The 27456-nt window shown below is 42.8% G+C and overlaps 1 protein-coding gene and 1 long non-coding RNA gene across 10 annotated transcripts in view; one reads left to right on the forward strand and one right to left on the reverse strand.

Moving 5' to 3' along the window:
• Nucleotides 1–2821: 2821 nt before the first annotated feature.
• LOC137844098 (uncharacterized) overlaps nt 2822–27456 on the forward strand; it is a 118959-nt gene continuing 94324 nt past the window's right edge. For 4 of the 8 annotated variants that reach the window (XR_011089817.1, XR_011089823.1, XR_011089818.1 and 1 more), the window contains exons 1-3: nt 3164–3303; nt 9741–9838; nt 26314–26427. This is a non-coding gene — a long non-coding RNA (uncharacterized lncRNA). Of the gene's footprint in view, nt 3304–8035; nt 8167–9740; nt 9839–26313; nt 26428–27456 lie in introns of all 8 variants that reach the window. The other 4 variants (XR_011089822.1, XR_011089825.1, XR_011089819.1 and 1 more) reach the window with 4 other exon arrangements.
• On the reverse strand, nt 2981–27321 carry TSPAN2 (tetraspanin 2). 2 transcript variants are annotated; one of them, XM_068660063.1, is made up of 8 exons: nt 27170–27321; nt 23882–23984; nt 12264–12361; nt 11742–11816; nt 11098–11196; nt 9810–9884; nt 8970–9053; nt 2981–7339 (listed from the first exon to the last, which is right to left on the reverse strand). In XM_068660063.1, the coding sequence occupies exons 1-8, from the start codon at nt 27236–27238 to the stop codon at nt 7274–7276; spliced, it is 669 nt and encodes a 222-aa protein (XP_068516164.1). In that variant the 5' UTR covers nt 27239–27321; the 3' UTR covers nt 2981–7273. The 2 variants fall into 2 exon arrangements, with proteins under 2 accessions (XP_068516164.1, XP_068516165.1); XM_068660064.1 differs by lacking the exon at nt 2981–7339 and adding an exon at nt 7359–8040.

Consider the following 27456-nt stretch of genomic DNA (forward strand, 5'->3'; position numbering starts at 1 on the left):
TGTCCTTGCACTCGCAGAGTAAGCCTCTCTTTTCTGTTACAGTGCACAGAAGAAGTTGTAACTCTTTCTAAGCATTGAAGAAACAGTGAAGCTTTAAATCTTGCTGCTCTGTTCTCTGCAATAATACTACCATAAGTTGGTATTATTATTATTGTTGTATATATTATTATATTATGGTGTAATACCATCAAACTCAAAATGAAACTCAGAAAAGAACCCTCTCTTTCCCACACAGGTCAACTGTCCCCTTTGAGTTTCAAAGTGATCTGAGCCCCATCATATTTGCTGAACATGCACAGGTGAGAAATGCAGACTCAGGAATTTGGAAATACATGTAAAATAATAAACGTTTCCTTTTCTTTAGTTCTGATGATTCAGTGGCAAGTTTTGATTCTACTAGACCAACCACTGGGAATGAGAGCTAGTTTCCACCTGGTTTAACTGATCCAAACACAAAGTAGAACATATGGAATTCAGTTGTAACTTTGCCCCTCACCTCTATTACCTACAACAGGAGTGATGAAAACACAGTTTGATCTGTATCTGCTCAAGTAAATGTGTTGTCAGCTGATTCAAGATCACTATAGATAGAGAGCAGGACTACACTGAAGACATGAATAGGGCTGACCAAAAAGAAAAATAAAACCTTAGCTATTAACTCGATTACCAAAGTTTTTGTACTTTGCATTTTAATCTGAGTAATGGTAGACAAGAAATTATCAATGTGTGGCAACCTATCACTAACTTCCTATTATTACTAGGATATATAGTATTAACACTATATAGTGTTGTAAATTCATTACATTTCTTTTTAATTATACTAACATCCATTTTTTGAAGTTAAATATTGCATTCAGAAAAGCTATTAGGGTGAATCAAAGTGATTATAAACCAATTTAATTAAGATGAAAACCAAAAAGTTTGACGCATACAGAACGTGAATGATTTGCAATATTAGAAAAGGAATGATCCCAATCCCCGGCTAAAAGTGTCTGAAATGGTCATTTCCTGTCAGTTTGACTACTCTCATAAGTTACAAGAGTCAAATTTACTGTAGCACCTGGAAATACTACTGTAGTAGCATTTAGTATTTAGTATTAGTAGTGAGGTGGGGGTTGGTCTATTCTCCCACATGCCTGGGGACAGGACAAGGGGCAATGGGCTAAAGTTGCACCAGGGTGAGAAATGCGGCAGGGGAGGTTTAGGTTGGATATTAGGAAGAACTTCTTTACTGAAAGGGTTTTTAGGCATTGGGATGGGCTGCCCAGGGAAGTGGTGGAGTCACCATCCCTGGAGGTCTTTAAAAGACGCTTAGATATAGAGCTCAGTGATATGGTTTAGTCGAGGCCTTGTTAGTGCTAAGTCAGCGGTTGGACTGGGTGATCTTGGAGGTCTCTTCCAACCTAGACGATTCTGTGATTGACATTAGCAAAACCAAAAGGGTAACTATGCCTATTTATAGTAATAAGCAGCACTGCAAAATTATTGTAATGATCCCTCCCTCTATCTGATAGATTTGTCTTCAGTCTGAAGATATGCATGCAAAAAAAATAACAGTCTACTTGCATGGTTGATGCCTATGCAAACCCACTGAGAGGAAAATGACTGGAATGGCTTCTTTTATAGTTAAAAAAAAAAAAAAAAAAGACATTTCTGTGAGTGATACTTGTTAAACATCCCTTTACATGCTCTCAAAGCACTTTTTCCCTTTGGCCTTTCAGCAGTATTTGTTTTCTACTTTAAGGCCAGGTCCAGCAGGACTTTTTCACATAACACCTTTTCACATAACTAACCAACAGATTTGCAGACAGCACAAAGATTTTGGAAGGAGGCAAAGATCTTAATTTTGGACAGGAAGTAACAAAAGAGCATGGGAGCACACAACATGAAGGAGGCCTGCAGGAGCTGCAGTCAGCCGGAGCCCACACCGAGGCAGGTTTGTCCTCTGAAGGTAACTGGCCTCCTCCTCCATACCGACATCGCCGTCGCATTAAACGCGAGGCCTCTCGTGTCTAGAGAAGGCTTGGAAACCGGGCCGTGCTCCAGCTCCGGTTGCTCTGACGCCCACCGCTTTGCAGCGAACCGCCCGCCCGTTCCCTGGCCGCCGCCGCCGCGAGCAGGAGCGCAGCGCAGCGCCACGGGGCGCCCCCCGCCTGCTGAGGCGCGGTCGGCAGGGCGGGCCCTTGAGCGCCCCGGAGGAGGGGACCGAAGGGGCGAGGCGGCGCCGGGCCCGCGCTGCGCGGATGCGCCCGCGGACGGAGCCGCGCCTCGCCCGTCCTCGGCGCGCAGCCCCGCCGCCACAGCTGGGGGAGCGCGGGGCCCCGCCGTCGTCGGCGCCTCAGCCGCTGCGGGAGCGGAGCGCGGGCCGCGTGAGTGCTGCCGGCCGCCATGGCGGAGCTGATCCCGGCCGCGCCCCGCCCCGCCGCGCGGCTCCCTGCGTCTCGCTGCGGGCTGGCGGCCGCCGCTCCGCTCCGCTCCGCGCCGCTCCCGGCGGTGCCGCGGCCGCGCGCTCTGGCCGGGGCCGGCTCCGGCTCCGGCTCCGGCTCCGGCTCCGGCTCCGGCTCCGGCTCCTTCTGCAGCCCGCCTGCGGCTCGGCTCCGGGGCGGCCGTGGCACCGCCGAAGGCGGCGGGCGCTCTCCTCCGGGGCCCGGCCCGGGGAGCCCCCCGCCGGGCCGTCAGCTGCCCGCCTCGCGGGCCTGTGGCGGCGCGGCCGGTTCTCGGCTCCCCGGCCCGCGCCGTCGCCGTCTGGTCGCGCGTTCGCAGGCCGGTGGCCGGCCCCGGCGTCCTGGGCGTGCTGCGCTTCGGGACCCGACAGGTGAGGCGAAGGCGGCTGTGGCCCGGCGGGGGGGTCTCCCTCAGGCGCCGCCGGCCGTGCGGAGGGCGGTGCGGGGCCGTCCCCGGCCTGAGGCCGGGACCTTGCGGGAGGCGGCTACGGACAGCGCGCGCCGCACGGCACAAAGACAAGTTCTCCCCGCTAGGCTTTTATTTCAGGTTATCTTTATTAGAGCGTTGCTTCAAATTCATGGCAAAACCGGTAAAACACCACTTCAGAACACATTACGCTACAGGGAAATGGAAGCTAATTTCAGCAACAGAAGGAACATCAACCCTTTTTTTTTCTTTACAGAAAGCTGCTATAGAGGTAATGCTGCTACACTTTGCAGTCATACACTGATGATACCCCAGTTCTATCCAAAATCAGAATTTGTGCTATAGAAACAAATACATTGCACTGGAAGTGGTTTGTGTTTTGGAGAACCTAGTAGAGGCAGAAGCACCAACAGAGAGGAAGACGTGATATCGGTAAGCTTTATTTATGTACATTTCTATGAACGTCATCTGATGCTGTTAATCAGTAGCCTCCAAAGGCTGTAAAAGATAGTATTTGAAGGCTTAAGATAACTCAATTTAATTTTCAATAAATATGAAATACATTTTGCTATAAAACTATCACTTTCAGTATAAAGTGAAATATGAATCTTCATTGTAGGGATATTACAGGGCTGTGCTTCATCAGCTCCTGTTCAATCTCTGGAAGATATCAAAACTGGCTGAGTTTAACTGTAACAAGTGAAGCTCCCACTCAAGTCAGTTACTCAGAAAAAAATAGACATGGTAAATGTGAATAATGATGTTAAAAGAAATTAGGGAATCAACTACTTACATTTTTATAGGTTAGAACAAACTGGTTGACTGGATCAGACTGGAAGAAAATGTGTGTGCTCTCAAAATTATCCCCTGGCAGGTTTTAGTCTTTTGCCACTTTCTTACAGCTTTGACAGAAAATATGTGTTTTCTGTCCTTGAATGAATTAAAAAAGGCCTTCAGTTACGAAGTTGCAGAGAAATCTGCTGAACAGTACTGCAGATATATTATGTACCTCACAGCAGCAGGAAACAACGAAAGAGGCTCTATCTCTGGATTCCGCTAAAAGCACTAGTAGATAGTAATGCATCGATTTCCATATACCAATAACTTAAGAGAATTAAATCAGCGACTGGTATCATTCTATTCCTGATATGCAGTGCAGATGTCTTATATACCCAGACAGCAGTAAAACCTAGAATATAAGCAGTCATTATGCTCAGAAAAACAAATGCACTGTACTGTTCGGAGGAGAAAAAAACAAAACACTGCAAGATAACACAAGACAACAACTTTGGCAGAAAGTTAGTTTGTTCGAGTCTGAATTTATAGCATATTTCTTTGTACCACTCTTTCCTGTTTTCATAAGGCACTTTTTGTCCTTCTGGGTGAGTGAGGGCCTTGGGAAGCAATAGGAGTCTCTGCAAACTGCCTTTTATTCAGTGCATCTGAAAAGCAGGATTCATCATCTTTCAATTTAAACAAACAGTAAGCAAATAAAGAAGCTGCCTCTGGCCATATCATTACATTTTGATGCTACAAATTTGAGAAATTAAAACCAAGTGGTATTCATAGATGTGTTTTAGAAAAAGTAGTCGTTACATGGGTGGAAGGTAAGAGAGGGAGACAGGAATTTACTGTAAATAAGTGGTCCGTGTAGGGAAAATATTTGGGAACCCAGAACACTGTTTTGCCTTTTGTGGTATTCTTACCAATTGTAAAAAAAAAAATACCAGTTGTAAAATGTTTTTATGGGAAAGCTCTCCTGCTCTGAATGGCCAAAAATGACACTATACATAAGTTTCTTCTTTCTGCCAGTCTTACCTTGGGAGAAAATGCCCCAGTTGAACACTATCTCTTTTTCTCTTCAGGACAGAATCAGTTGTAGGGGCGGTCTCAAGGATATCTGGGATCCAGGAAATGGCTTTGTTATCAGCTATGAGAAACTTATTTTCTTAGTGTCAACTTGAGACCCTCATGGATTTGCTGCCAGTGTCATTCTCCCAGCTGAGACTTTCGTAAGAGCAGAAAGCTGATCAGGGACAGATTTCTTGGTCTGATACCTGCGGAGTAAGGTCCCAGGACCTACTTTTACATGGCATCCATAGTTAATAAGCTGTGGACAGTGATACAAGCCTAACTCTTCTTTGGTATATGATACAACATCTCTTATCATCAGGGGACCTGAAGCTGAGCATAGAAACTACACAGTTGTCAGTGCCTGTTGCATACTTAGCTGATACTGCCTTTAGTGCACAGCTGTCTCAGTGCCACTGAATAGTCACAGTTGGTGGCTGAAAAATTTGAAAAGAGAGATCTATGTAAAAACTATCAAGATGTGTCAATTAAATGGGAAATACGGAACAGCAGCATTGTTTCCAGTGCTGAAGTAATAAAAAAGTGATAGGAGTTTGAGTTTCTTTGGGAAATGAGACATAAATTTCATGAGGGATGTATATTCCATGCACACGTGCACTGGACTGCACACATTTCCTGAAGTCCCATCATATTCTAGTGTAATAAATTACTTGTAAATACCAAGTCCTGTTAGACATTATGGACCATTTCACTGAGATACGTAATTTAGCTGAATTCTTCCCTGTCATACCCACTCTCTTAAAATGGAACAACTGCATCAGAAATCTGAACTAATACTAATCAGATGGACTGAGCTGGTATGTGGACATTGCTAACAGAAAGTTATTCCCTGAAATACTGAATTACCTGAAGTAAGCCAAAAATCAAAAGATTCTGAGCCCTTACTGTGATTTATTACCTCCCTTTGGGGATAAGCTTTGTCCCTTCTAGGCTGCTTTAAAAGGAACACATTCTTATAAATAAATATGAAAAATAGACAAAAATATGGAAACAAACTATGTAAACGCAAGCCCTGAGGTATTTCAAGAACACTAATTTTTATACCTGACAGACAATCTACAACTGCCAGTAAGAAAGTTTTCTTTATGGCTCTGTAAAAATGTCCCATTTTTCTTCTCTGTCTTACACCCACAAGAAAGGGTGAGAGGTTGAGGTAAGAGCCCCATGAAAGCTGTGATCGTCACCGAAGCAAAACCAGAGGATATTAAAGTGCTACATGTCTTTCCCTGACCATTTTCTGTCTTCAGTTCCACGGACCAGTTAGGTTCTACAGGGTATCTGGCAAAGCTGCTTTTTTTTGATACAGTTTCTACTTCTGCACCATCATTTTAGACCATATAGTGTCTTGCAGAATAAAGGGACTTCTGAATAAAGATTTTAGTGGTCCCTTAACTGATATTTTTATTAAATTTATTTATTCATTTCTGTGTCTCAGGCTACCTTTGGAAGCTTAACCACACTCTTAACCACACTGCACTGCAGTCGCTCCCAAATGACTGTGTATATTGCCAGCTTCCTACCTCTCTCCCTCTCTTTGTTTAGCCTGAATCTCCTTGGACATGTTTCCTCTTACAGAGCTTTCTGTATGCATGAAAATACAACTGGACATCGAAAAAAAAAAGAATATATATATATATAATAATTATAATCCAGTCTGTGCATGACAGTGAAGTCACAGAATCACAGAATGGTTGAGGTTGGAAGGGACCTCTGGAGGTCATCTGGTCCAACTCTCCTGCTCCAGCTGGGCCACCCATAGCAGGTTGCCCAGGACAACATCCAGTCAGCTTTTGAAGAGCTCCAAGGAAGGAGACGTCACAATCTCTGAGTAAACTGTGCCAGTGCTTGTCAGGTCTATTCACGTGAAGTTCTTTGGAGCAGATTGTTAAGCCTTCCCCCCCCTGCCCCCATTTTTTTTTTTTTAATCAAGTCCAATTTTATTTTTTTTTTTCTCTTTGGGCTTTGGAAAGAATAGTTACAAAATGGATCATAGGTCTTACTTTTTAAAATGGCATTTAGTTCTCCGCCAATTCTTGGCAAATTGGCTCAGTATAAAAGGGTTTCAAGCAACCTATGGGTGTGTGTACACTCTTGCATAGTGATGACTCTGGAAGAATATGCATGCAAATGTGCACACACAACATATTTCATTTGCACATACGTACCTAAACAAGGTACTGCATATACAGATACCTGTTAAATATGTGTACATATATGTAATGAGAGATATGCATGTGCTGATATGATGTCTGCACATATGTGAACTCTTAATTGCACATACACAAACATTAAACAAATTAGTCTTAGATACTATCTTTGCTTTTTTCATTAGAAAGGACATTTTAAAACCCTTTTTGTTTACTTCAGTTTTACTGTAACTAATACAGTTCATCTCCTCACCTAATGGGATATTTTCCTCTAAGTATGTTAAAACTAATTAAAATGTATTACAGTTATTAAGTTGGGTAGAAGAGTACTTCTTGTAAAGCTTAGTCTTGAACTTCTGGGACATGGTTGTGCAGTGTAAGTTTTAGATCATTTCTCTTGTGTTACGGATTGCACAGCAGAGAACCATGCTGAATATCATGCCAAAGATCTAGAAGAGAAGGAATGCAATTTAGGGATCCACTTTAAAAAAATAAATTATAAAAATAGAACGCGTATCTCAACAATTTGAAGGTTCTTATTGCAGGGTAGCAAGTGACTGCTTCTATCTACAAACCTTAAGATATCAGACAACTAATGTCAATCAGATATTTCACTGATACTTAAAGCCAAGATTTTACATGTCCACATTGGTTTCACTGTTCTTTGTTCTGAATGGCCAGCATAACAGCCCCCAAATGTTAATTTTAACATAAACTGCACTAACATGAATAATTGTGACTGTTGGTGTTATGCCTAGCATCGCATCAAAAGCTTCTGATTTTTGGAATGCTTATATGTGGAATATTGTATACACATTTGATTAAGAGAAGAGAATGATTCCAGAGGAATCTCTGGTACTGGTGTTAAGCATTGTGGTTTTACAGAGAAAGCTAAGCTCTAACAGTTGCTACTCAGGACCGAGACTATACATTAGATATAAAACTCTATTCATGCTGGGGAACTAGTTTACTAGAATGTTAAAAGCAGAGAACAGTGGGTCTCCAGAGCCTCCAGAAATTTCTTTTTGCCACGGTTTTATGTTGCAAAGCAGTGTTAGCAGCTACTGCCTGAGGCTTTGCTGCAAATGATGGGAGATGTCAGTACTATTGGGCAGTTAAATCACTGAGTTCACATCCCCTTCCAGCACACCTTAAGGAAAAAGGAGACAGCTGATGAGTCACACACCATGAAGTGTCAGAAACAAGCATGGAAAAATGTACTGACTTGCTTCTCTGCTGAAGAGATTATTGCTTCACAATTTCTGCTATATCAGAGGTGGGAAGCCACTAGCATATTTCTAGTGTATATATGTTGAGCATTGTGGTTATTGGAACTGTCCTACCAACACTGATGTGCTGCACTTTTGAGTACACCTTCACATTTTATGCAACTTACAGCTCAAGTGATCTAGGATTGTTTACCCACCCCACAGTTTCCATTACATACATAGACCCTCCATCTGCTTTGAATGTCCACATAACTCCATGAACCTCCTACTCTTCAGAGCAGCTAGAAGCATATTTCTTATAAATTTTCCATTTATAGGAGGTCATGGCAAATGCGTGCTGGAAAATGCTTTCTGTTAAAGCTGTGTTTGATATAGACTGCCCACTCCTGCCATATCCTTGCAGCAGGGTGACATCTACTGGTCACAGCTCTGCCATGAAGGAGTACACCTTGGGAAAACAGCAATACATACTTGTGGGAGAAGGTGGAGTGTAAGGAAAGTTTTAATGATGCTTTAATGATATAATTCACTGAATCGCTACCTAGGTGCTGTATGTTTAGGAGAGAGATGCTATTCTGAAAACTGTGCAGTTTAAATCCTGCTCCTTTAACACAGCACATAGTGATCACTGGATCTGTGACCTAGAAAATCTTTATGTAAACTATCCTTCACATTGAACCAATGTTACAGACAGCATTTTCCTGAAAAGCCATATCAGAGGACACACAGAAGGTGCTAAGAATTTTTGCATCTTTGAGGCATATCACCAGCAGCTGCAAAACAAACCTATTAATAAGGGATGGGGAACTGGACTCAAATACTGATAGAGTGAGAGCATGGGTTTACTCACTGTGATGCCAGCAATTGCAATTCCAACAATTCCAAGTAAATGCAGATTAGCATCAAGTACATTCTGGATTTCAACCAGGCAGTTCTGTTGAAAACAAAATTAAAAGATTTTCACTCCTACAAAAGTACTCTTCAAACAACTCTATTAATTCTGCTCACTAAACAACAGATGAATATTAAAAAGATTAGTGCAGTCTCTGCCCTAACCCTTGTGTCTATACTTTGTGTTTTGTTTGACAGCTTTCACAGCATATTCCCTTTTTAGTGAGACATCGGTATTTGAATGTGCTATTATTTACTTCTTGCCTGTACAGGCTGACACATACAAGTCATCTTCTTACAATCAGTTTACCATCAAACTCTCTCTGTGATCTGCCATGCTCAATAAAGATGTCTGACCCTTCAGATTGATAGAGTACTGATAAGCAGATTGATCAAGTGATAGAAGTAACAGTAGCATTCTTAAAAACAACAAAATATCTATTCAAGAGTCTCTGCAATACTAAGACAGGCACTTGCCAAAATTCAGCTTTCACAGGGTCTTCCTTTTGTGACTCCTGTTCTGCTACATCCTTCTCATCTTGCTTTTCAGATGGTGTAATATTATCATAGCTACAATGGGATGCTGCAAGCAGGCTTCAGAAATCAGGGCAGGGTACATTCCATTTGACCTCCAATTTAGTTCCGCCTCTACTTTGTTCCATTTCATACAGAATTTCCTTGCTGGAATTCATGAGGTAAAAAGGAAGTTCTTTCTTTCTTTTACTTCTAGAATGTCTCCAATTTTACTGAATGACTGACATGAAAAATTATTAAAACAACCAGAACAGAGGACACTTGCCTTTGGCATCTGGATATTCTCTGGACAAGGTAATCCCATTTGTTGTTCCATATTATCTTTACCACAGCATTGGAGCTAAGTGAGAAAGAGAGTGTCAAAAGAAGGGGACATCATAAACTGTTTCCTGCTGATAGTGAGTCAATTGATAACAAAAAGTAAGAGAAAAAAATATACAGATCAAGTCATAAATTTATTCCATGTACTGACTGATACCTCTGGTAGAGTTCCAACTGCATGGGTTCTCTAAAATCAATTTCAATTGTCTGTAGCCATAATAGACAAATTCCTACTGAAAAAAACCTTCCAGAAGTATCTCATAGCAAATAAGTAGATTTTGGCAAACTGGAACCCCAAATTCCAAGGAAATAGGCATGGAGAAAGAAGAAAGTCCAAGCAGCACATACATAATTATGGGCAATGCACAAAAGCTACAACAGAGAATACGAGAATCTCTATTTCTGACAGATTATTGTGCTGGGTTTGGAGACCATAATAAATCAGTTTTTCAGAGGGTTTGTTTTTACTGTTTGCATGTCTCCCACAAAATGCTTAGAATTCCTCTTTGGGTCAGAAATAACAGCCATGGGAGAAGGACAAAAGGGTCTGAGGTTGTAAAATGTCTGCTCTAAGGAACGTGGGAATGCTCTGAGGAGCAACAACGCCAGGGCTTGATCTCTGTGGGAGGCAGAGTAGATAAAGTGGCAAGTAGCATTCAGGAAGTCACAGGTTCTAATGCTGATTCAGATGCTAACTCTGGGTGGCCTGAATTGAGTCACAAATTATGTTCTATTGTTTTTTTGTCTACTTGGTTCAGTCTGTGACAGTCAGTTCAGCCAGTTACTTCCTGTTGGTAACACTGTAGTTCCTGGGACATTGGTCACAGGTTTTTCTCTGGCAAAATAGAAACTCGTCCATGTACTTCTCGCTGCATTTTTGTGTATTTATTCTTGGACTTTAAAATACTTTTGTGTATTTATTCTTGGACTTTAAAATCTAAAAGATCCATAATAGTCATATCTACTGCACAACAAAGACCAGAAGTTTTAGGTCAAATTTAAAAGCTTGGCCATTTTAAATTTCAAAAGTAAATCTAAATTTTTAGATTTTGCAATCTAAAATCCAGAATTTTGACCTGGCAATCAGGAAACGGTTGTGAGCCTCTGACTCCATTTTGAGCAACATTCAGTTCTCTTCTTCCCTACCTCAGTGGAAGGCATTCTGAATTTTAAATGATAATGTGATAGTAGAATAGTAGTACAAAGCATTTAAGCTCAGGAGAGCTACTCACAGCCAAGTGGTAGTGATAGATAGTCCTGTTGACCTTCCCCGGGTTTTTCATATATTCATCATAAATGTCTTCATATATTTTCTGGACTTCTTGTATTGCCTGCAGAAATCAGACTTTCCAAGTAAGAGGCAAATAAGTCTTACCCTCAGTCCAGTGCAGACTTCCAGCTTGTGCCATCAACCTCTGGTGCAGAAAATTATTCTTGGTAAACTGAGGTAGACATGATAGTAAATATGGGAGGTTTTATAGCCTGATGACTATCAGAAGTACTCTGTATGGGTCAGAATCTGCTGTTTTCTGTGTTTTGGTTAGATGCTTTCTAGTTGGATAAGTTAAATGCTTGAATTTAATCACCCTTCTCCCAAGAAATACACCCTTATCATACAGTTCCACTTGATGTTCCTCATGGATGTGACATTTGACTACACAGATTGTCTTTCTTGAGGGAGCAAAAACTGCATCCCATTCTGAAACTGGACTTGTGATAAAACAAGCTGTCATTTACTCCAGATAAGAATGTTAGAGAGTCTTGCTTGCAAAAATCTCCTGGATACTTTTCCCTTGTATGAGCCAGCCTTCAGGTCCGTCAGCCACAGTAATCTAGAACTGTCCTATTATTATCTTAGAAGAAGCTTGCTACTCACCACTTTCTTGCCTATGAAAGCAAATACTCCAGCAGTGACCTCAGCTGCAAATATCACCAACAAGCAAGCAAAGAACTGCAGAGGGAGAAGAGAACCTTATGTCAGTTTACTCTGCACAATGCGCTTTACAGGCACTGCCACTCAGCCCCTCATTCTTGTCCAGATCTCAACAGCCTCAACAATAACTGATAGAGAAAAATGGCAAACAGAATCAGTGACAAGGGCATCAAGTCAGGCTTCTTGTAATGTGAAAACAAAGGTAGAAATGGCAAAGATATGGCTCTAATGGCAGTTTCAAGAAAGATGGGGTAATTCTAGGAAATACATTACAGGAGGCAAGCAATGGAACTTCATGTATGGAAGCGATGCAGTAGCATAATGGATAGAGATGCTAGATTAACCAATAAAAGGACATAAGACATTTCAGATCTTGGACAGCAAAGATCCTTCCACTAATGACACAAGATATATGCTTTTGAATGATTTTCCAGCACTTCCAGGCCCTTGAAACCTTTTACTTACTGCTCCAAGTAAGAACTGAGACTCGCGCGCTGCTCCACAGCACCCAAAAAATCCAACCATGGTCATGAGAGCACCTGCTCCCACCAATACATAGAGTCCTGTGGAAAATCAGAATCAGACAAGAATGTAAGAAAGTTTTTCTTTCCAAAGTCTGCTACCTAGTTTGTCAAAACCACACATTTGTAAATACAGCCGTCTCTGTCTCTCACAAAGAACATCTGTTACACAAAAAAATTGTTCTTGCCACAAAAGGAAACTAAAGATATCTGTAGAACTCTTGGAGAATCATGGAGACAAATGAAAAGACTTCCGCCTTCCAAATTTTCTGTTCCCAGGGCAGCTCAGTCCAGGAAGAACATACATTCTACCATCCCAAATGACTTTACAGCTCTTCAATGAGGAACATAAGGCAACAAATCCAACACTGCTTATTTCTATGAAAACTGGGGCTGAAAATGTCCTCTGCTGCTACGCAGGGGTGGAACTCAGAAAACTACCTGGCAATCTATGTTCTACCAGTTGCCTGGCAGTACTTAAAAGAGGACATCTGAAGATTGTCAGGAAAGGTACGGGCATTACAATATGATGTCTCTTTGAAATCAGTACTTTGGCTTGGGAAAAAGGTGAATGCTATTGGAAAGAAGAGGAAGATTGGGAGAACACCTTGAAAGCTGTTAGAGGAAGTGAATGAAACACTAAATTTGTCAGCTATAGTTCTGAGCTTGGCCACTGCCCAGAACAGAAGCTTGCCTACAATTCAGTGATTGGTAGTACGGCACCTTCCTTTTACAGTAACTAGCTATGTTACCGCCTGCTGGGAAGCAATATTCCAGCATCACTAACGTACATTTTTTCCCCTCCAGTGTATAGATGTAAGCATCAAAAAATGAGACAGCAATAGCTTTTGAAGGCTAATAGTATCACTGCATTATGACCAGAAGACTTGGGAAAGTGTTGCCTGAAAATGGATAGAATCACAGGACTATACAAATCACATCAGATATTAAAAAAAAAAATACAAACACAAAAACAAAAACAAAACAACAAACAAACACAGGTGATTCTTTGTTAAAGTAGTAGAGTACCTAAAACTTACAGGCCAAGAACCTTGCATGCTTGGCCTACAAACTCTATCTCATGATGCATGCTGCCTACGTCTGAACTGCAGGATACCCTCCTAAAGCCCTTATTTCAGTAGGCAGCATCAGAATGGCTTTGCAGCAGCCAGTGGAAATACTGCATTGCTTTCATGTTCTGGACATTCACTGCTAAATGTTGTGCAGTTGTTGACCAAAAGATACCTGCATGTGGACAAATGTAATGACATAAAGAAAAAAACAAGTGGATCATCAGATCAAATGCATTAAGAGGATAATGAAGCAATCTGTGTATGAAACTGCCTGACACAAGTACAGAATATGGCACATGGCAGTATAGCCCCATTGGTAGAACAACAGATATAGGATCCCAGCTATGTTCAGAACTTGGCAGGACAAAAACTCCTCTCCTCTTTCTTTTTCATACGGGCTTTATCTAGGACAAAGGGAAACCAGAGTACAGAATTTTTCTTTCCTCACTTGTAAACATGAACTGCTTGACCTGTGCTTAGGCAACACATCCGTTGTGTGTGGTGTCGTTCCCATCAGACGACAGCTGTGTTTGGGCCTTGTCTCTGGGTGCCATGCCAGACAAAGTATCAAAGACTGCGCAGCGTCATATAATTCTAGTCTTGGTCTTGTGTGGGCAACATGGAGGACACAGAGATCTGCTGTGCTGATCTACTGCTTGAAAGAACAGCTTAATTTCCTTCACCAAGCTGTATGAGGGGACAGTGGAGCTCTAGATTGTGCACACTAGATGGCACAGTGAGCCTTGCTCTCAGCTTTGGTTACTCAAACTTTTCATGAGAATGTTTAGTATTCTCAATTACAAATCTAAATATTTTAAAATGTGACCCAAATCTTCAGGGTTAACAGCGCTGCCAGGACTTACTATTAGCAGACCTTGTGTGACCTAGACTAGAAAGCCCTACAAATGACAGTTTGCAATGATGGCTTGGAAAATGAAAAAAACAAACTGACAATATACAAGTGCAGAGGATATAGTCATACTGCCATGCAGGTGCAGCCTTTTTGAAGAAGGCAGACTCCAACCTGCTGCCTGTTCATTAGCTGTCCAGCCACTGTGTATTAGCCAGATATCCAACTCAGCTATTGTGATTCTTCTCCTCCTCCTCCATCTTTTGTGCGCTGCTTCCTTTCAGGGATTGCTGCTGAGGAAAACATTCTGCTAAATAGTAATAAAACAATTATAATTAATATGTTTTTGCCAGATCTGTGACACCAGATACGTACGATTTGCTGCTGACTCTGTTGGCAGTCCACATTATGTGTTTCCTGGATTTTTAATATTTAGCATCTTGGGGCTTAGTACGAGTGAGCATTCTTTAAGCTAATCACATTCACAATGCAGTGACTTTCACTGAGGGAGGGATATACAAGAATATATGTCACTCAGGAGTAGGGGTCAGCCCCTTGTTGGAGGAGTTGGAGGAGAGTTGGAAAAAGCACCAGTCTTAACTTCAGTTGCAGAACCTGCTGCTCAACTGCCAAGCACTAAAACTGCCATTTTCTGAGATCTCCATGGTAACAAATAGAGTATAATTACAGAGATGTTTCCTGGGCCCTTTTCCGCATGTCACTTTCAACTAAAGTCCCTGCAATTACTTATTAGGAAACTTAGGAGACAGACTTTTTGATTAGGAAATCTCAAGAAATGTCTTCCCATTTCTTTTTGTTGCTCAGTGCTAGCAAAGACAAAGCTCTCTGAGGCTTAGGGATGAGACCACTTTCAAGAATCTTGGTTTCCTCATGTCTGAGAAACAGGCTTAGCATTTCACTTGCATGACTCACAGCTAAACCGCTACCTCCGTTTAGAACTTCCCTTTTAAGGCATGCTACAGGAAGAACTTCTCACACTACTCACTGAACAAAGCTCAGTTTGCTGTGTGTCGCAGTCCCATAGTTTTGTCAGCCAGAAGTTTAAAACCACTTGCTTCCATCTTTTGTTCAGGAGAGTTAATTCCAGAGTTTGTCCTTGCTCAGCATGGGACTAGTAATTGCTGACACTTAGAGAGTTATTTCTAGCTGAAAAATACTGAGGACATGTAAAAAAAAATCCACATAACTAAATATGCTTTTAAATGTCTACTATATATACACACATGTAACCTTTCAAACAGGAATAAGACACTTGAATTGTAGAATGAATTGGAAGGGACCTCAAATATCACCCAGTTCAAACCCCCCAGCCATAGGCAGGGACACCCACCACCAGACCAGGCAGCCCAAAGCCTCATCCAACCTGGCCTCGAACACTTCCAGGGATGGAGCATCCACAGCTTCTCTGGGCAACCTGTTCCAGTGCCTCACCACCCTCATAGTTTCTTCGTAATACCTAATCTAAATCTACCCTCTTTTATTTTAAGGCCATTAGTCCTTGTCCTATCACTACACCCCCTGACAAAGAGTCCCTCTCCAGCTTTCCTGTAGGCTGCCTTTAAGTTGGCCTAGGTCAAGCTTTTCATCTACCAGTACCCCCAAGTCCTTCTCTGCAGGGCTGCTCTCTATTCACTCATTGTCCAGCCTGTATTCATGTTTGGGGTTGCCCTGACCCACGTACCTTGAAGAATACCTTGTAAAAAATTCAGAGTGACCATATTACTTCTCAGCGTGCACTGAGGTTTCCTAGCACCCAGAGGCAGGTATGATTTTAAGGAAGGATACCAGAGCAACAATTTCAGAAACATCCTAGATGATGTCAGTATCTGAGACAGGGAGCTACATTTTTTTTTTTCCTGTGGCCTATAACAGCAATGTAGGCACAATCACCCCAAATTCTGTAATGGGAATAGACCTAAACTAAAAAGTGAGTCTCTCTAGAAGGGAAAGAGAAAAAAAAGAGGGTGACAATGATGCATTGTATGGCATCCTTTAGAATCATGGCCTGACCTTGTGACATTGTCCACTGATGGCTGACAAACTTGGCTACATAGGATCAACAAAGAAGCAGACAAAGCCAGAAATTTGGTGGTATTAATGCCATACATTGCTGTGGAGGTAGTATCACATGTCAGAAGTAACTAAGCTTCACTAAACCCTGTTCCTTTTAAAAAAGAAAGTAGGACGGAAAGCAAAGCTTTAATCAGCTTCTATTCATAAGTGCTTCCATTGTAAAATACAAAGCCTTGACATGGCCTTCAGCTTGGCATCCGCAGCTCAGCAGAGAAAAAAAAAAAAACAAACACAGTTTATAGTCACAAAATGGAACACATTTGATAGCTAGAAAATCTGACACAAAGAGCTTCTCCACAGAGCATGGCAAAATAAAATGTGCAAGTCAGGTCAAGGCAGAGATTTGAGAATAGTCTAGCTGCAGCTTTTTGTGCAACAAAAGTAGAAAAGTACAAGGCAGAAAGGAAGCAAATGTTTTTGGCCTGTACAATGATTTTTTTTTCTTACCTCATTTTGCCTCTGTTCTTTTCCTGATTTCTAATTTGGTATCTTTTTTGATCTCTGTCTGCCAATGGAGAGGAGAGTTTGACAACTTACTAGTCACTGAGTTCGTTGTCGTAGTGTTTGGCACCACACATCCCATACAAAAAGCAGACATCAGATGGAGAGAGAATACTGAAAACAGGCATATTGCTATGACAAATAGGGCAAACATCAGACCTATAAAGACAGAAACCTGCCAACTGTTTGGCTACCTGCAACTCAAGAATATTTATTATATATGTTCATGTAGGACCTAAAAAGCAAGTCACTCTCAGCCCCTGAATGCCAAAGGTATGCATTTGGACAAAGTAACAACTGTCCCTAGAACCAGAGTCCCTCTATGCTCCCATTGCAAAGAATCATGTGGTAGGCAGAAGTGTGTACTGCCAATGTTTTATGAGGCAGAAAGGAAACACTGCAATACAAACCAGGCAGATAGGAACCTACTAATGTGGAAATTAAAGTCATTCTTATTTCATACAATGCATGAACTGTTATCACCACCATCAGATATAGTCTGCCAGCCTCCTAGACTGGTAGAGATCTAATTTCATAGTCTGAAGTAGATCACATTCACAAAGTCAGTTTTCTTCAAAATCTTACTGACAGCTATGAGACACAAATCCGTGCCTAGAGCATACTGCATAGAGTCAGAGGAGACAATTGTATGCTGTCTGTCTGGCTTTATTTCACATGGGTTTCGTGTTTACCTGGCTGCTATGGTCACTTTCCATTTTAAATAGTTCTACTCTTTCTTTTTTGGGCTGAGTAACTAACACTGAACAAAATGCCAGCTGTTCATACTCTACTGAGAACACAAGCAGCTCTGTTCTTGGCATAAGTGATCCAGAGGCAGTGATGACAGGAGTCCTAGAACCCAGACACGACCTGAAAAGAGTTTCTTGCAGTTATATGTAAATTACAGTCTTGGAGGCAGATGTGCTTCTCCCTAGATGGACTGAGGCTGTCAGACCCTCAGCAGAGCACCAAGGAGCCTGTAGTGCAAGTGCACTGTTGGAAAAAATGAGAAAACACATGTAGGAGTTGGAAATAACAGGCCAGACAGGAACAATTGTATATGTTACATTCAGTGGCAGAGTCAGTTTTTGAAATGAGCTTGTTACTGAACATTACCATTTTTGTGTTAAAAGATTTTTAGTATAAATTTATCTGTTAAATACATTTTCAAAACTAGAGAAGAGAGGCAGAGTTCTCTGAAGGAAGATGAATTTCTGGAGAACTGGAGCATACCCTTAATTTGAGCATAATGCACATAATTATGTGTTGTGTGAATACAACATGGTTAATCGTCCTGGAACCACAAAAGCATTGCAGATAGTGGCCAGTTTGTAGGCTTCTGCTGGTACACAATTCCTGAATTTCAGTTTAAAAGCAACCACACTGTAATGTAACATCCTGGTTTAATGCCTCCCCCTTCACACAGAATACCAGCATTTGTCACATATCTTGGTCATGGGCATCTCACAACTCTGAATAATTATGTCCCAAATTCACATAAGCCCAAATGTATCACATATCACCTTGTCAGTAGTCTCCAATGGCTCTGTCAATGACTACTTCACCCTGTACTAAGGTTCACTGAAGTCAGAGGTATGAGATCAGTATTAGTTAGGTTCTTAAACCCAACAGGCAATTTTCAGTGGGCTTCATTGATGCCAGCAGAATTGCAGATTGCATGCAGCTTGACTTGTGAAAGAAGAGCCGATATTAAATCATCTTTGGAGCTGTGTGTGTTTTTTAGCATCCCTGCAAAGATGCTACAAGCTGGCTTGCTGCCTCCCAGCACCTTTGCTTACAGGAAACATCTAGTTTCTTAGTGTCTGCTTGCCCATGTAATGAAAGCACTTGGCAACATAGGTACATAGTTCTGCACAGAACCATATTATTTTCTTCAAGCATTGCTAGACTGAGGATAAAAGATTAATAAGTTGACGTACACTCAAAGTTGACAAACACAATCAGCTGTACGTAGTGCCGTACAGCCTGCTACAACTATTCACTCATGCAAGAATATTACTGCCTTTTTTGCTTTGAAGCTTTTCCTAGATAATTAAGTGTTGAACCTGTGGTGCTGGACCCTGCCCTGCACAACACTGTGCTGCCTCTGCACGGGCAGTCTGACCAGAATAAGGTACAACTGCTTGATCACTCACTGAGGTAGGCCATGGAATACCCTACATACTCAGTGAATCGTATTGTAAGAGTTCAGCATTTGCAATAATGAGACCAGCGTGCAGACACTTAAGGTGACTTGCAGCAGCCCAGGTAAAAGAGAATAGGGTGCATCAAAGAAAGAGATGGTGTAACTGTCAGTTCAACTGTTGCTGCTGTGTGGACCGAGCTAGCTTTTTGATAGCTGTGCACAGGGGGAGTAGGGTGGGAGAAAGATGAGGATAATTTACCAGGCAAAAAACATGAAGTGCATTATCATGCTTAAGTGATTAATTTAAAAAACAACCCTTCTGGATTTCAGCACATGACGCATATAAAACAATTAATCTGAGCTAGATGGACAGATTATTTTTAGTTAATTGGCTTGTTTTGTTAGAATTCTGACTTTGTGGTGGCTTTTTCTTCTAGGTAAGAACTCTCTCTGGTGTGATCCTGGCTCATAGGTACTGACTGCTAGGTTTTATGATCCAGCATAGAGACTGAAGACTTTTGAACCACTTTCACTTTGAGATAGTGTTTTTTGGTGGTGGTGGTGTAGTTTTTTTTTTTTCTGGTAGGTTCTTGATTATCATAAATCAAGATGATTTCTAATGCAGTAGCTTTCATTTTCCACTCAGGATCACTATCAGCCTTTTCTAAACAAACTTTATTCACTGCGGAAAAAACTTGCACACAGGATGATAGGAAGAAAGACAAACACTGCTTACATTTTAGGTACAGACTAAAAGCCTCTGCAAGGTCTAATTTTCATGATAGCAAGAACACTCAATCCTCTTCTTGCGGTATTGCATCACTATACAGAGGCTACTTTGTCAATAGTTCTCATGTTAGGGCTGATAGAATTTGATAGGCTATGGATTTTGGAGAGAAAATACTGCTGACCAAAGGTACAGTGTTTGACTCCAAAAGACCTGAATAGAATATAACAGAATGAGGCACAGAAGCAGAGAACTGTCGTTAACTGCTAGCCAGCTCCTGTTTGCGTGGGCACCCATTCCTATGGAGAAAAAATACTAATATCCTTCAACTCCAGACATGACTTAATATCGTAAGGCATGCACCATCTAATTGTACCTTTCAAAGCCAGAATGATCACTCATGCTCTCATAGACCCCAAGAAAAAGCCACAGCCACCCTGAAACTTCCATCCACAGCTGGTCTGGCTCTGGACTGTAGCATGGACCACGGAACATGGGCATAGAGAGCATAATATATCAGAAAGTTTGCGATCTCTGGCTGTGCAGGAAAAGCAATGACTCAGTGCTGCCCATTAAGAGAAGAATCATCCAGGTCGATCCATTTACATTCATCATTATTACCCTTCTTAACAGGGCTTCATTTTTAGTGCTGCTGGCAGTGATGTGACCCTCTCACTTCTTTTATTAGAGGTACACAGAGTTTGTTCTCCATGTTGTCCATGAAGCTAAAACAGATTTTCCTCTTCATCCACCAAATGCAAAGAGCAGAGAGCAAATGTCTTGAACTGTCCTTCAAAAAGCCCCTTTGCTGGTTTTTACTTAAATGCTCAACTTGCACTCAACAGGCGCTTTGTCTTCTCGTCTGTGGTTTAGGTATTTTTCAATTTAAGAACAGCACTGCTACAAAGAACTAATGAAGGACCAATCAATTGCGAGACAGCAGAAAATTCATGTCAGGTTTACACAGGCGTACTTCTTACCCTTCTGACTGTTGCAGACTTTCCTGCTCAGTAAAAAGCTCACGAGAATCTTGGCACTGCAGCCTCAGAAAGGAGGAGTGAAAGATCTTTTTTCCATTTGGTCAGTACAGTGTCACACACAACTCAGATAAAAGAGGTGACTGCCCAGCTATTGACCTTTGCTTAAATTATTATTATTATTTACTTGAATACAGCTAAGAGAGGAATATATGAAACCTACCAGAGCTGAACTGCAGTAAGAAGAGGAAAGGTACGTTTTTGCCTAACTGCCCTGAAGCACATGCACAGAAAACATACTATGAGATGGAGTAACACGAAAATATTGTCATGCCTGCCACTGCAGTGAGAACTCCAAAAGCTGGAACTGGAATGAGAGGATGTCCAATTTTAGGAAGCTACTCCTTGAATATAGTTGAAGCTACCTTTCACTCCAGTGTGCGATTCATTCAGTAGATTAGATGGAGACTGCATGGGTCAAAGAGTTCCAGTTTCATCCCCTTATGTTGTAGGTTAAAAAACTGCAAGCTGCAGTGGGGAAGATGGATTACTGAACACAAAACTGCAAGCAACAGAAAAGTAACACCACATATGTGCTTGACCTCAGCACTGCTGCCTGCAAGTTGTTCTGAAACCAACAAAAACATTTCAGTGGCTGGAAAAGATGAAGAGGCCTGGTTGCCAAGTCATGGCCCAAACTATTCCAAGGGGTAGAAGAGACAGCTGGACTGCTGCTAAAGAACAAGGCTATTTAGAGAAACTCATTCTGGCCTATTGGAAAATGCAAGGATATAATTACCAATTATTTTAAAATAAAACAAAATTTCAGATCCAGGAAAAAAAAAAAAAACAAAAAACAAAAAACACAACACTTTATAAGGAAGCAACAGAGAGAAACTGGTTAGATTCAGCTGGCAGCTCAGTACAGGTACAAAAAGAGCAGAATGTGCTGCTCTTTGGAAGCAAGAAAATGAGATATTATCCACAAGATGGTGATTCTAGACAGTGCCTCAACCTACAAAGCAGTGCTTCAACCCACAGACATCTAAATGCAGCTGCAGTGTCCTTCCAAGCGCTGATGCTGAGCTTATCTGATCACAGGGACTTGGGTTATCACAAGGCAGCCACAACAGTGGTCAGTGGAACAAAGTTAAAGAAATTGTTTTTAAATATATGGCCATGTGTTTGTATCTCCAAGTCACGTTGGTGATCTGCTTTGTCTTTCAGCCCTTTGGGCAGCTGCATGTAGTGTACTGCACAATATTTCATATTAAGAGTTGCTATGCAGAATCCTGGCTGTCACCCAAAATGCATGTTACCGTGCAAACACACAAAACCAAATAAACAACACTCCTAGAAACTGTGAGATGGGTTAAATGCACAAATGTTGAGGGGGACTTGAAGTCTCCTACAGAGCTAAAGCGCTTGAGACCATCAAGTGCAGCCTTGTCTGCTGCTTCTGTTGAAAAACAAAATAAACCAACCAACCAACCAAAAAAAAAAACAAACACAAAAACACACTGGTGCTTCACTTATCACTGATCTTTTACTATTGCCTTAGTGATTGTTGACCTCTTCAGGTTTCTGACTGACTGCCCCGTTGGTTGTTAAAAATTCATAACAGCATTTAATGTAATTTGTAAGGAGGGAGGGGAGCATATATATATTTTTTTAAGAGAGATGCTCCATTCAGAGGACACTGCCTATTATAAAAAAGGGCCAAAACCTTGTCTTAGAGTTCAGCCAAAAGTACAATTTACAAGAATTCTCAACATATTTGTCCTGTTCCTTAGCACTTCCTCTGCTAGCAGTTACATGTTACAGCATTCAGCACTATAAATATATGTAATAATCAGCCCAATAGTTGAATGTCACAATATACGACTAAACTTGTACAAGAACATTCCTCAGGACTTCACAAAGTGAACAACTCTGAATAGCTTTTGTAATTCTTATTCAGGACTGAAGCATATTAAATCTTTCAAAGATTTAAATAAACATGCACCAAAGAATATCTTGTTTATACAGTGTTACAGTCTGCACTGCAAAGCTGTGAAATGACTATGGTATTTATTCACATGACAGGATTTACTACTTTCTGGCTTCTAACAGACCAACAGTAATTGAATTTGAAGGCCAGAACATCCCTCAATCTTGTTGAATATCCTGTGTCAAACCTAAGTAGATGAGGCAGGGAAGAGTTTCAGCACAGATAATTCAGCAGGTATAAGCTGGATATGGAAATAAAGGTGGTCCCATGTTCTGCCAATGTAGCAGCTCAGATGTAAGAGGAAAAGTAAATCATATTTCCTTGTCTCTCTGCATCAGAGGAGATGCTACAGGGCATTCTGCAGCATTCCTCAGGACCCAGTCAGATTTACATCTGAATGGTCTTATTCAGTCTCTTAAGCTCCCAGAGAAACATTGCTGGACATAACACTTGACCCACCTATTCCCTCAGTACTGTACTGTCAGATCTATGCCTCTGGCCCTGTTGCATATGTCAAAGAAGCTTTGGTTTAGGACTTTGGTGTAACAGAGTCAAGGTCTCCATTAAGACAATGGGGGTATTTAACGTAACTGCACAGCCCAGTCAATATTCCTGTGATGGGTAACTGACTGCTAGGACATTCTGAGTCAAATTCCATTCTTGTTCGCCCTGCCAGGGTGGCTTGATGGCCAAGACAGGACTGGGTATTCATTCACACATGGCATTTATAGATGGCAAAAATGATTGTACCGATTGGATTTTATTGGCTGAGTCTATATCAAGGAGTGAAATATTAAAAGAGGGAAAAAAATCTGACCCTTCTTGCATAAAGACAAGTTGCAACTACCAATAGACGGAGAAATGCAGTTGCTGGCAGTCCTAGACAGCTGCTATTTCAGGACTTCTATAGACGCATACCAGGCTGTTTCCCAAAACCCAACTGCAAATCCCACAATTCACTTAGGATATGTAGGAATTGAATCAAGCGTGAAAGAAGAGTTCAGTTAGGCCTAAAGAAATCGATGCCAAGCAGAGAAAGGATGAAAGCCACCACCCACGTGGCACACGGCACCAGAATACCCATTTTGTGCAGTTCAGCTCACGTATTGTTGGCCTTCATATAATTCAACGCATGAGGTATGTCATGTGCCCTGGGATGAAACCAAGGCTAATGGCTATTGCCATCACAGGCACTTAAACTTACCAATGAAGAAATACTCTGGAGGCTTTTTGTCTGAAGCAAACTCTGCCATAACCCCACCAAACCGCAGCCATAGACCAAAGGCAATGACAGCCAATCCTGCCAGCTGAAAAATACGTAGAATAGTCAATACTTTAATAACAAATGTCTGGAGAACATCAAAGAAGTGTCGTCAAAGAAGTGTCTATAGCAAATCCCACAGCTCAGCGTTGCACTGTCAGAAAATTCAGGAAGCTCATGGTAGTATTTGATAACCATGAATTCGGTACAATGTACTTCTTTCATTCTTTTGGCTTCTCAGTATAGTGGTGCTTATGAATTTACTAGTGACTTTCAAACCTTTTTGAGTAAGCTCTTTTAAGTTATCAAAATGTGGCCTGAATCACAATGGGCAAAGGATTGGGGCAGGGAGGGGCGAGGGTGGTGAGGGAGTCAGTGCCCATGAGAACAGACAGGATGCAAATCCAATGGCAACACTGCCCTCCTTCCTACCAGAAGACCCAGAACTGCACTGTAGCCCTACCATATGCAGGAGGCTACTCAGAGACTCTGCCTGGAGTCAAGATGCTGTTACTGTAGGAGAAACACTATCCAGAGGGGTGCTGCCAGACCAGGAGTTGAGTAGCACTGGCATGACTCAAACCAAACTTATAGATGGAAATAACTTCATTTGTTTTTTTCAGCCCTCTAATCTGTTTTAGGGCTAAGTAACAGCCTGTTGGGCTAAGAGGTGCCCTCTTCCCCTGTATGAATCTCAGGTCCAGCTCCAGAGTCACAAGGTACATGATGGTATGAAGAGACCAGCTGGACGTCAGTCATACCAGACTACAGAAGAGCTTTAGGCCATTTCAGAATTGCTCCTGCTGCTGAATCGTGAGAATGGTTCTGTTTAGAGGCTTACCAGAAATAAAGGCTTATATTGTTCTTAGGGATGTGCTGAAGTGAAGTGTCTTTGGACTGATTCTGACAGGGCATTTTTCCTATATATTGGACTCCCTGTCAGAACTAGGAAATTAAATGATTATTACAGTTCACAATATCTTTAATCACAGAAATGATTAACAAAGAAGCATTGGGTACTGTCAAATTCAAGGAAAAAATCCTTCTAATGCAACTGGCTAGATAAAAATGACATGTCAGATGAGGGAAAACAGCTATAGACAGTGATCCCAGACCAACAGCATGCTGGACATTTATAAACCTGCCAGGCAATGGCGAGTGTGCTGGCAGTTTTAGCATCCATCAGGACCAAGCACAACGCTGTGCAGTGTCCAAAGGAGGGCAACAAAGATGGTGAAAGGTCTGGAAGGGAAGATGTATGCAGAGTGGTCAGGGCTGCTTGGTTTGTTCAGCTTACAGAAGAGAAGACTGAGTGGTGCCAGGTCACAAGGGAGAGCAGAGGGGCAGGCACTGATCTCTTCCCTCCGGTGACAGCAACAGGTCCCAAGAGAACAGCATGGAGCTGCCACAAGGGAAGGTCTGGCTGGGTGTTAGGAAAAGGTTCTTCACTGAGAGGGTGGTCGGGCACTGGAACAGGCTGCCCAGGACAGTGGTCACAGCACTGAGCCTGCCAGAGTTCAAGAAGCATTTGGACAGTGCTCTCAGACATAGGGTTTGAGTTTTGGGTGGTCCTGTGTGGAGTCAGGAGTTGAACTCGATGATGGGTCCCTTCCAACTTGGGATATTCTTTGATTCTATGAATGCTTCCTTACTCTACTGATGGAGGCCCAGAGCCCAGGTCTGCAGCAACTGCCCAACCTGAATGAGGTTTATAAAACACGTATTGCTTACCATATCCTTGGTAAATTGGTAGGGTGCTTTTTGAGCCTGTTCTGCATTGTCAGGCACTTGATTCAACTAGCATAGCTACAGCAAGCAAAAAAGGCAGGCAAGCATATGGCTGAAGAGCTTGGGATCGCAATTTCCTTCACAGAAGGTAAAGAACAAGATGTGCTGCATCATAGAGTGTGAGAATCCCCTGCCCCTCTGGTCATGGCATTTGTACCTGCCCTGCTTGCAGGCTTGGGCTCAGGCTGTGGACTGCTAGGCAGCAGCATGAGCCCCCTCTTTCTAAGTGATTCTGGTACTTTGGATGTGTTTGAAAGGAACGCCCCCAGTCCAGATGAGAAAATGGTTTCTGCCATTTCAGTGAAAAGACCTAACAAAACACAAGTAATTGTCACTCCTGTGAAACAACATAAGACAAAGCTTTGTCCTTCTTACTGACTTGCAGCTGCAGCTGAGCAACATCATTCTGCTCCCAGAGCTTGAGCACAGCAGCACTGTGTACCCGGAGCATGCAGCGCTGTCACCAAGAGGGAAGAGCATTTGGTTTAACTGTGTTTAAAGCATAAAGGAGACAAAAGCCCCAAACTGGTTGCCCTAGAGAAGCTGAACAGGATTATTTTGTGACTTTTTTTTTTTTTTTTTAACAGAAAGGAAGAAAAAGACATTTAAAAGGCCACATTTCTAATTATTTTCTAATGTGAAACTGAGAAGTTACTGGAAGAGAGTACACAGCATATGGGAAAGTGAAAGAAAAATTAAAGGTAACAAATTAAATTGTGCTGTGGAACTGCGAGCCTATTGAAAAGGTGTTACGGTTGGAGAGTGGGCATAGCGTGCTCTGATCTCTTGGGGGTGTCGCAATAAACACTGTTCTTTACCACATTATGGTCGTACACAGCAAAGTAAGTGCAATACGATGCAAGGACTTTGTCTTCCAGGATGAACTTGTAAAAGTAGCAGCTGTTGGCTCACCATTTGAAATGTTATTATTAAGAAGCATCACAACGCTGCGGAGAAGCGTTGCACCGCGTGTGCTGCATGGGATGCTGGGAGAGCCACTGCGGCCTCCTGCTTGAACAGTTAGGCTTCTTGGGGAGACGGTCGCTACTTTAAATTGTCATTAAGGGAGGATGCTGTCTCTTCTCAGAAGTGCCTTCACACATCACGTATGCGTCTTTCCAGGAAGAGATGCATCTTCACGAAAAAGTCGAGAGCGCCGGCAGGGTGCTGCTGCAGCGTAGCAGCCCGGCTCGCAGCGCTCCTCTGGGGGACTCGCGGACTTCCTCCGGCGCGGGGCAGCCCCGCGGGGCTCTGCGGTGATCCCGACACCGCGGCAGCCCGGCCGGCCGCTGCCCGCTGCCCGCGCTCCGGGGCGCCCGGCCGAGCGCGCCGGGCTGCAGCCTCTCGAGGCGCCGCGATCCGCGCCCCGCCGCCGCCTGCGCCCGGCAGGTGCCGCCGCCCCGCCCCGGCCCGCCCCGGCCCGCCCCGCCGGCCGGCGCTCACCCAGAAGCTCAGGTTGAAGACGAAGAGCAGCACCTTGACGCGGCCCATCTCCTCGCGCGCCGTGCCCATAGCGGGCGCGGCTCCGCTGGCAGCTCCCGCGGCGGCTCGGCCCGGCTGGGCGGTGGCGCCGCGCGAGGCGGGGCCGGGGGCAGGTGCCGGGCCGGGGCCGGGGCCGGGGCTGGGGCGGCCGAAGGCGGGGCCGGGGCCGGAGGAGCGCTCGGGTGGCGGCGGCCTCGGCGGACGGCGGAAGCTCGAGGGCGGCTCTCCGGGCCCGCTGCCGGCAGAGC

The sequence above is a fragment of the Anas acuta genome, chromosome 24 (assembly GCF_963932015.1).
Source record: "Anas acuta chromosome 24, bAnaAcu1.1, whole genome shotgun sequence".
Taxonomy (NCBI): domain Eukaryota; kingdom Metazoa; phylum Chordata; class Aves; order Anseriformes; family Anatidae; genus Anas; species Anas acuta.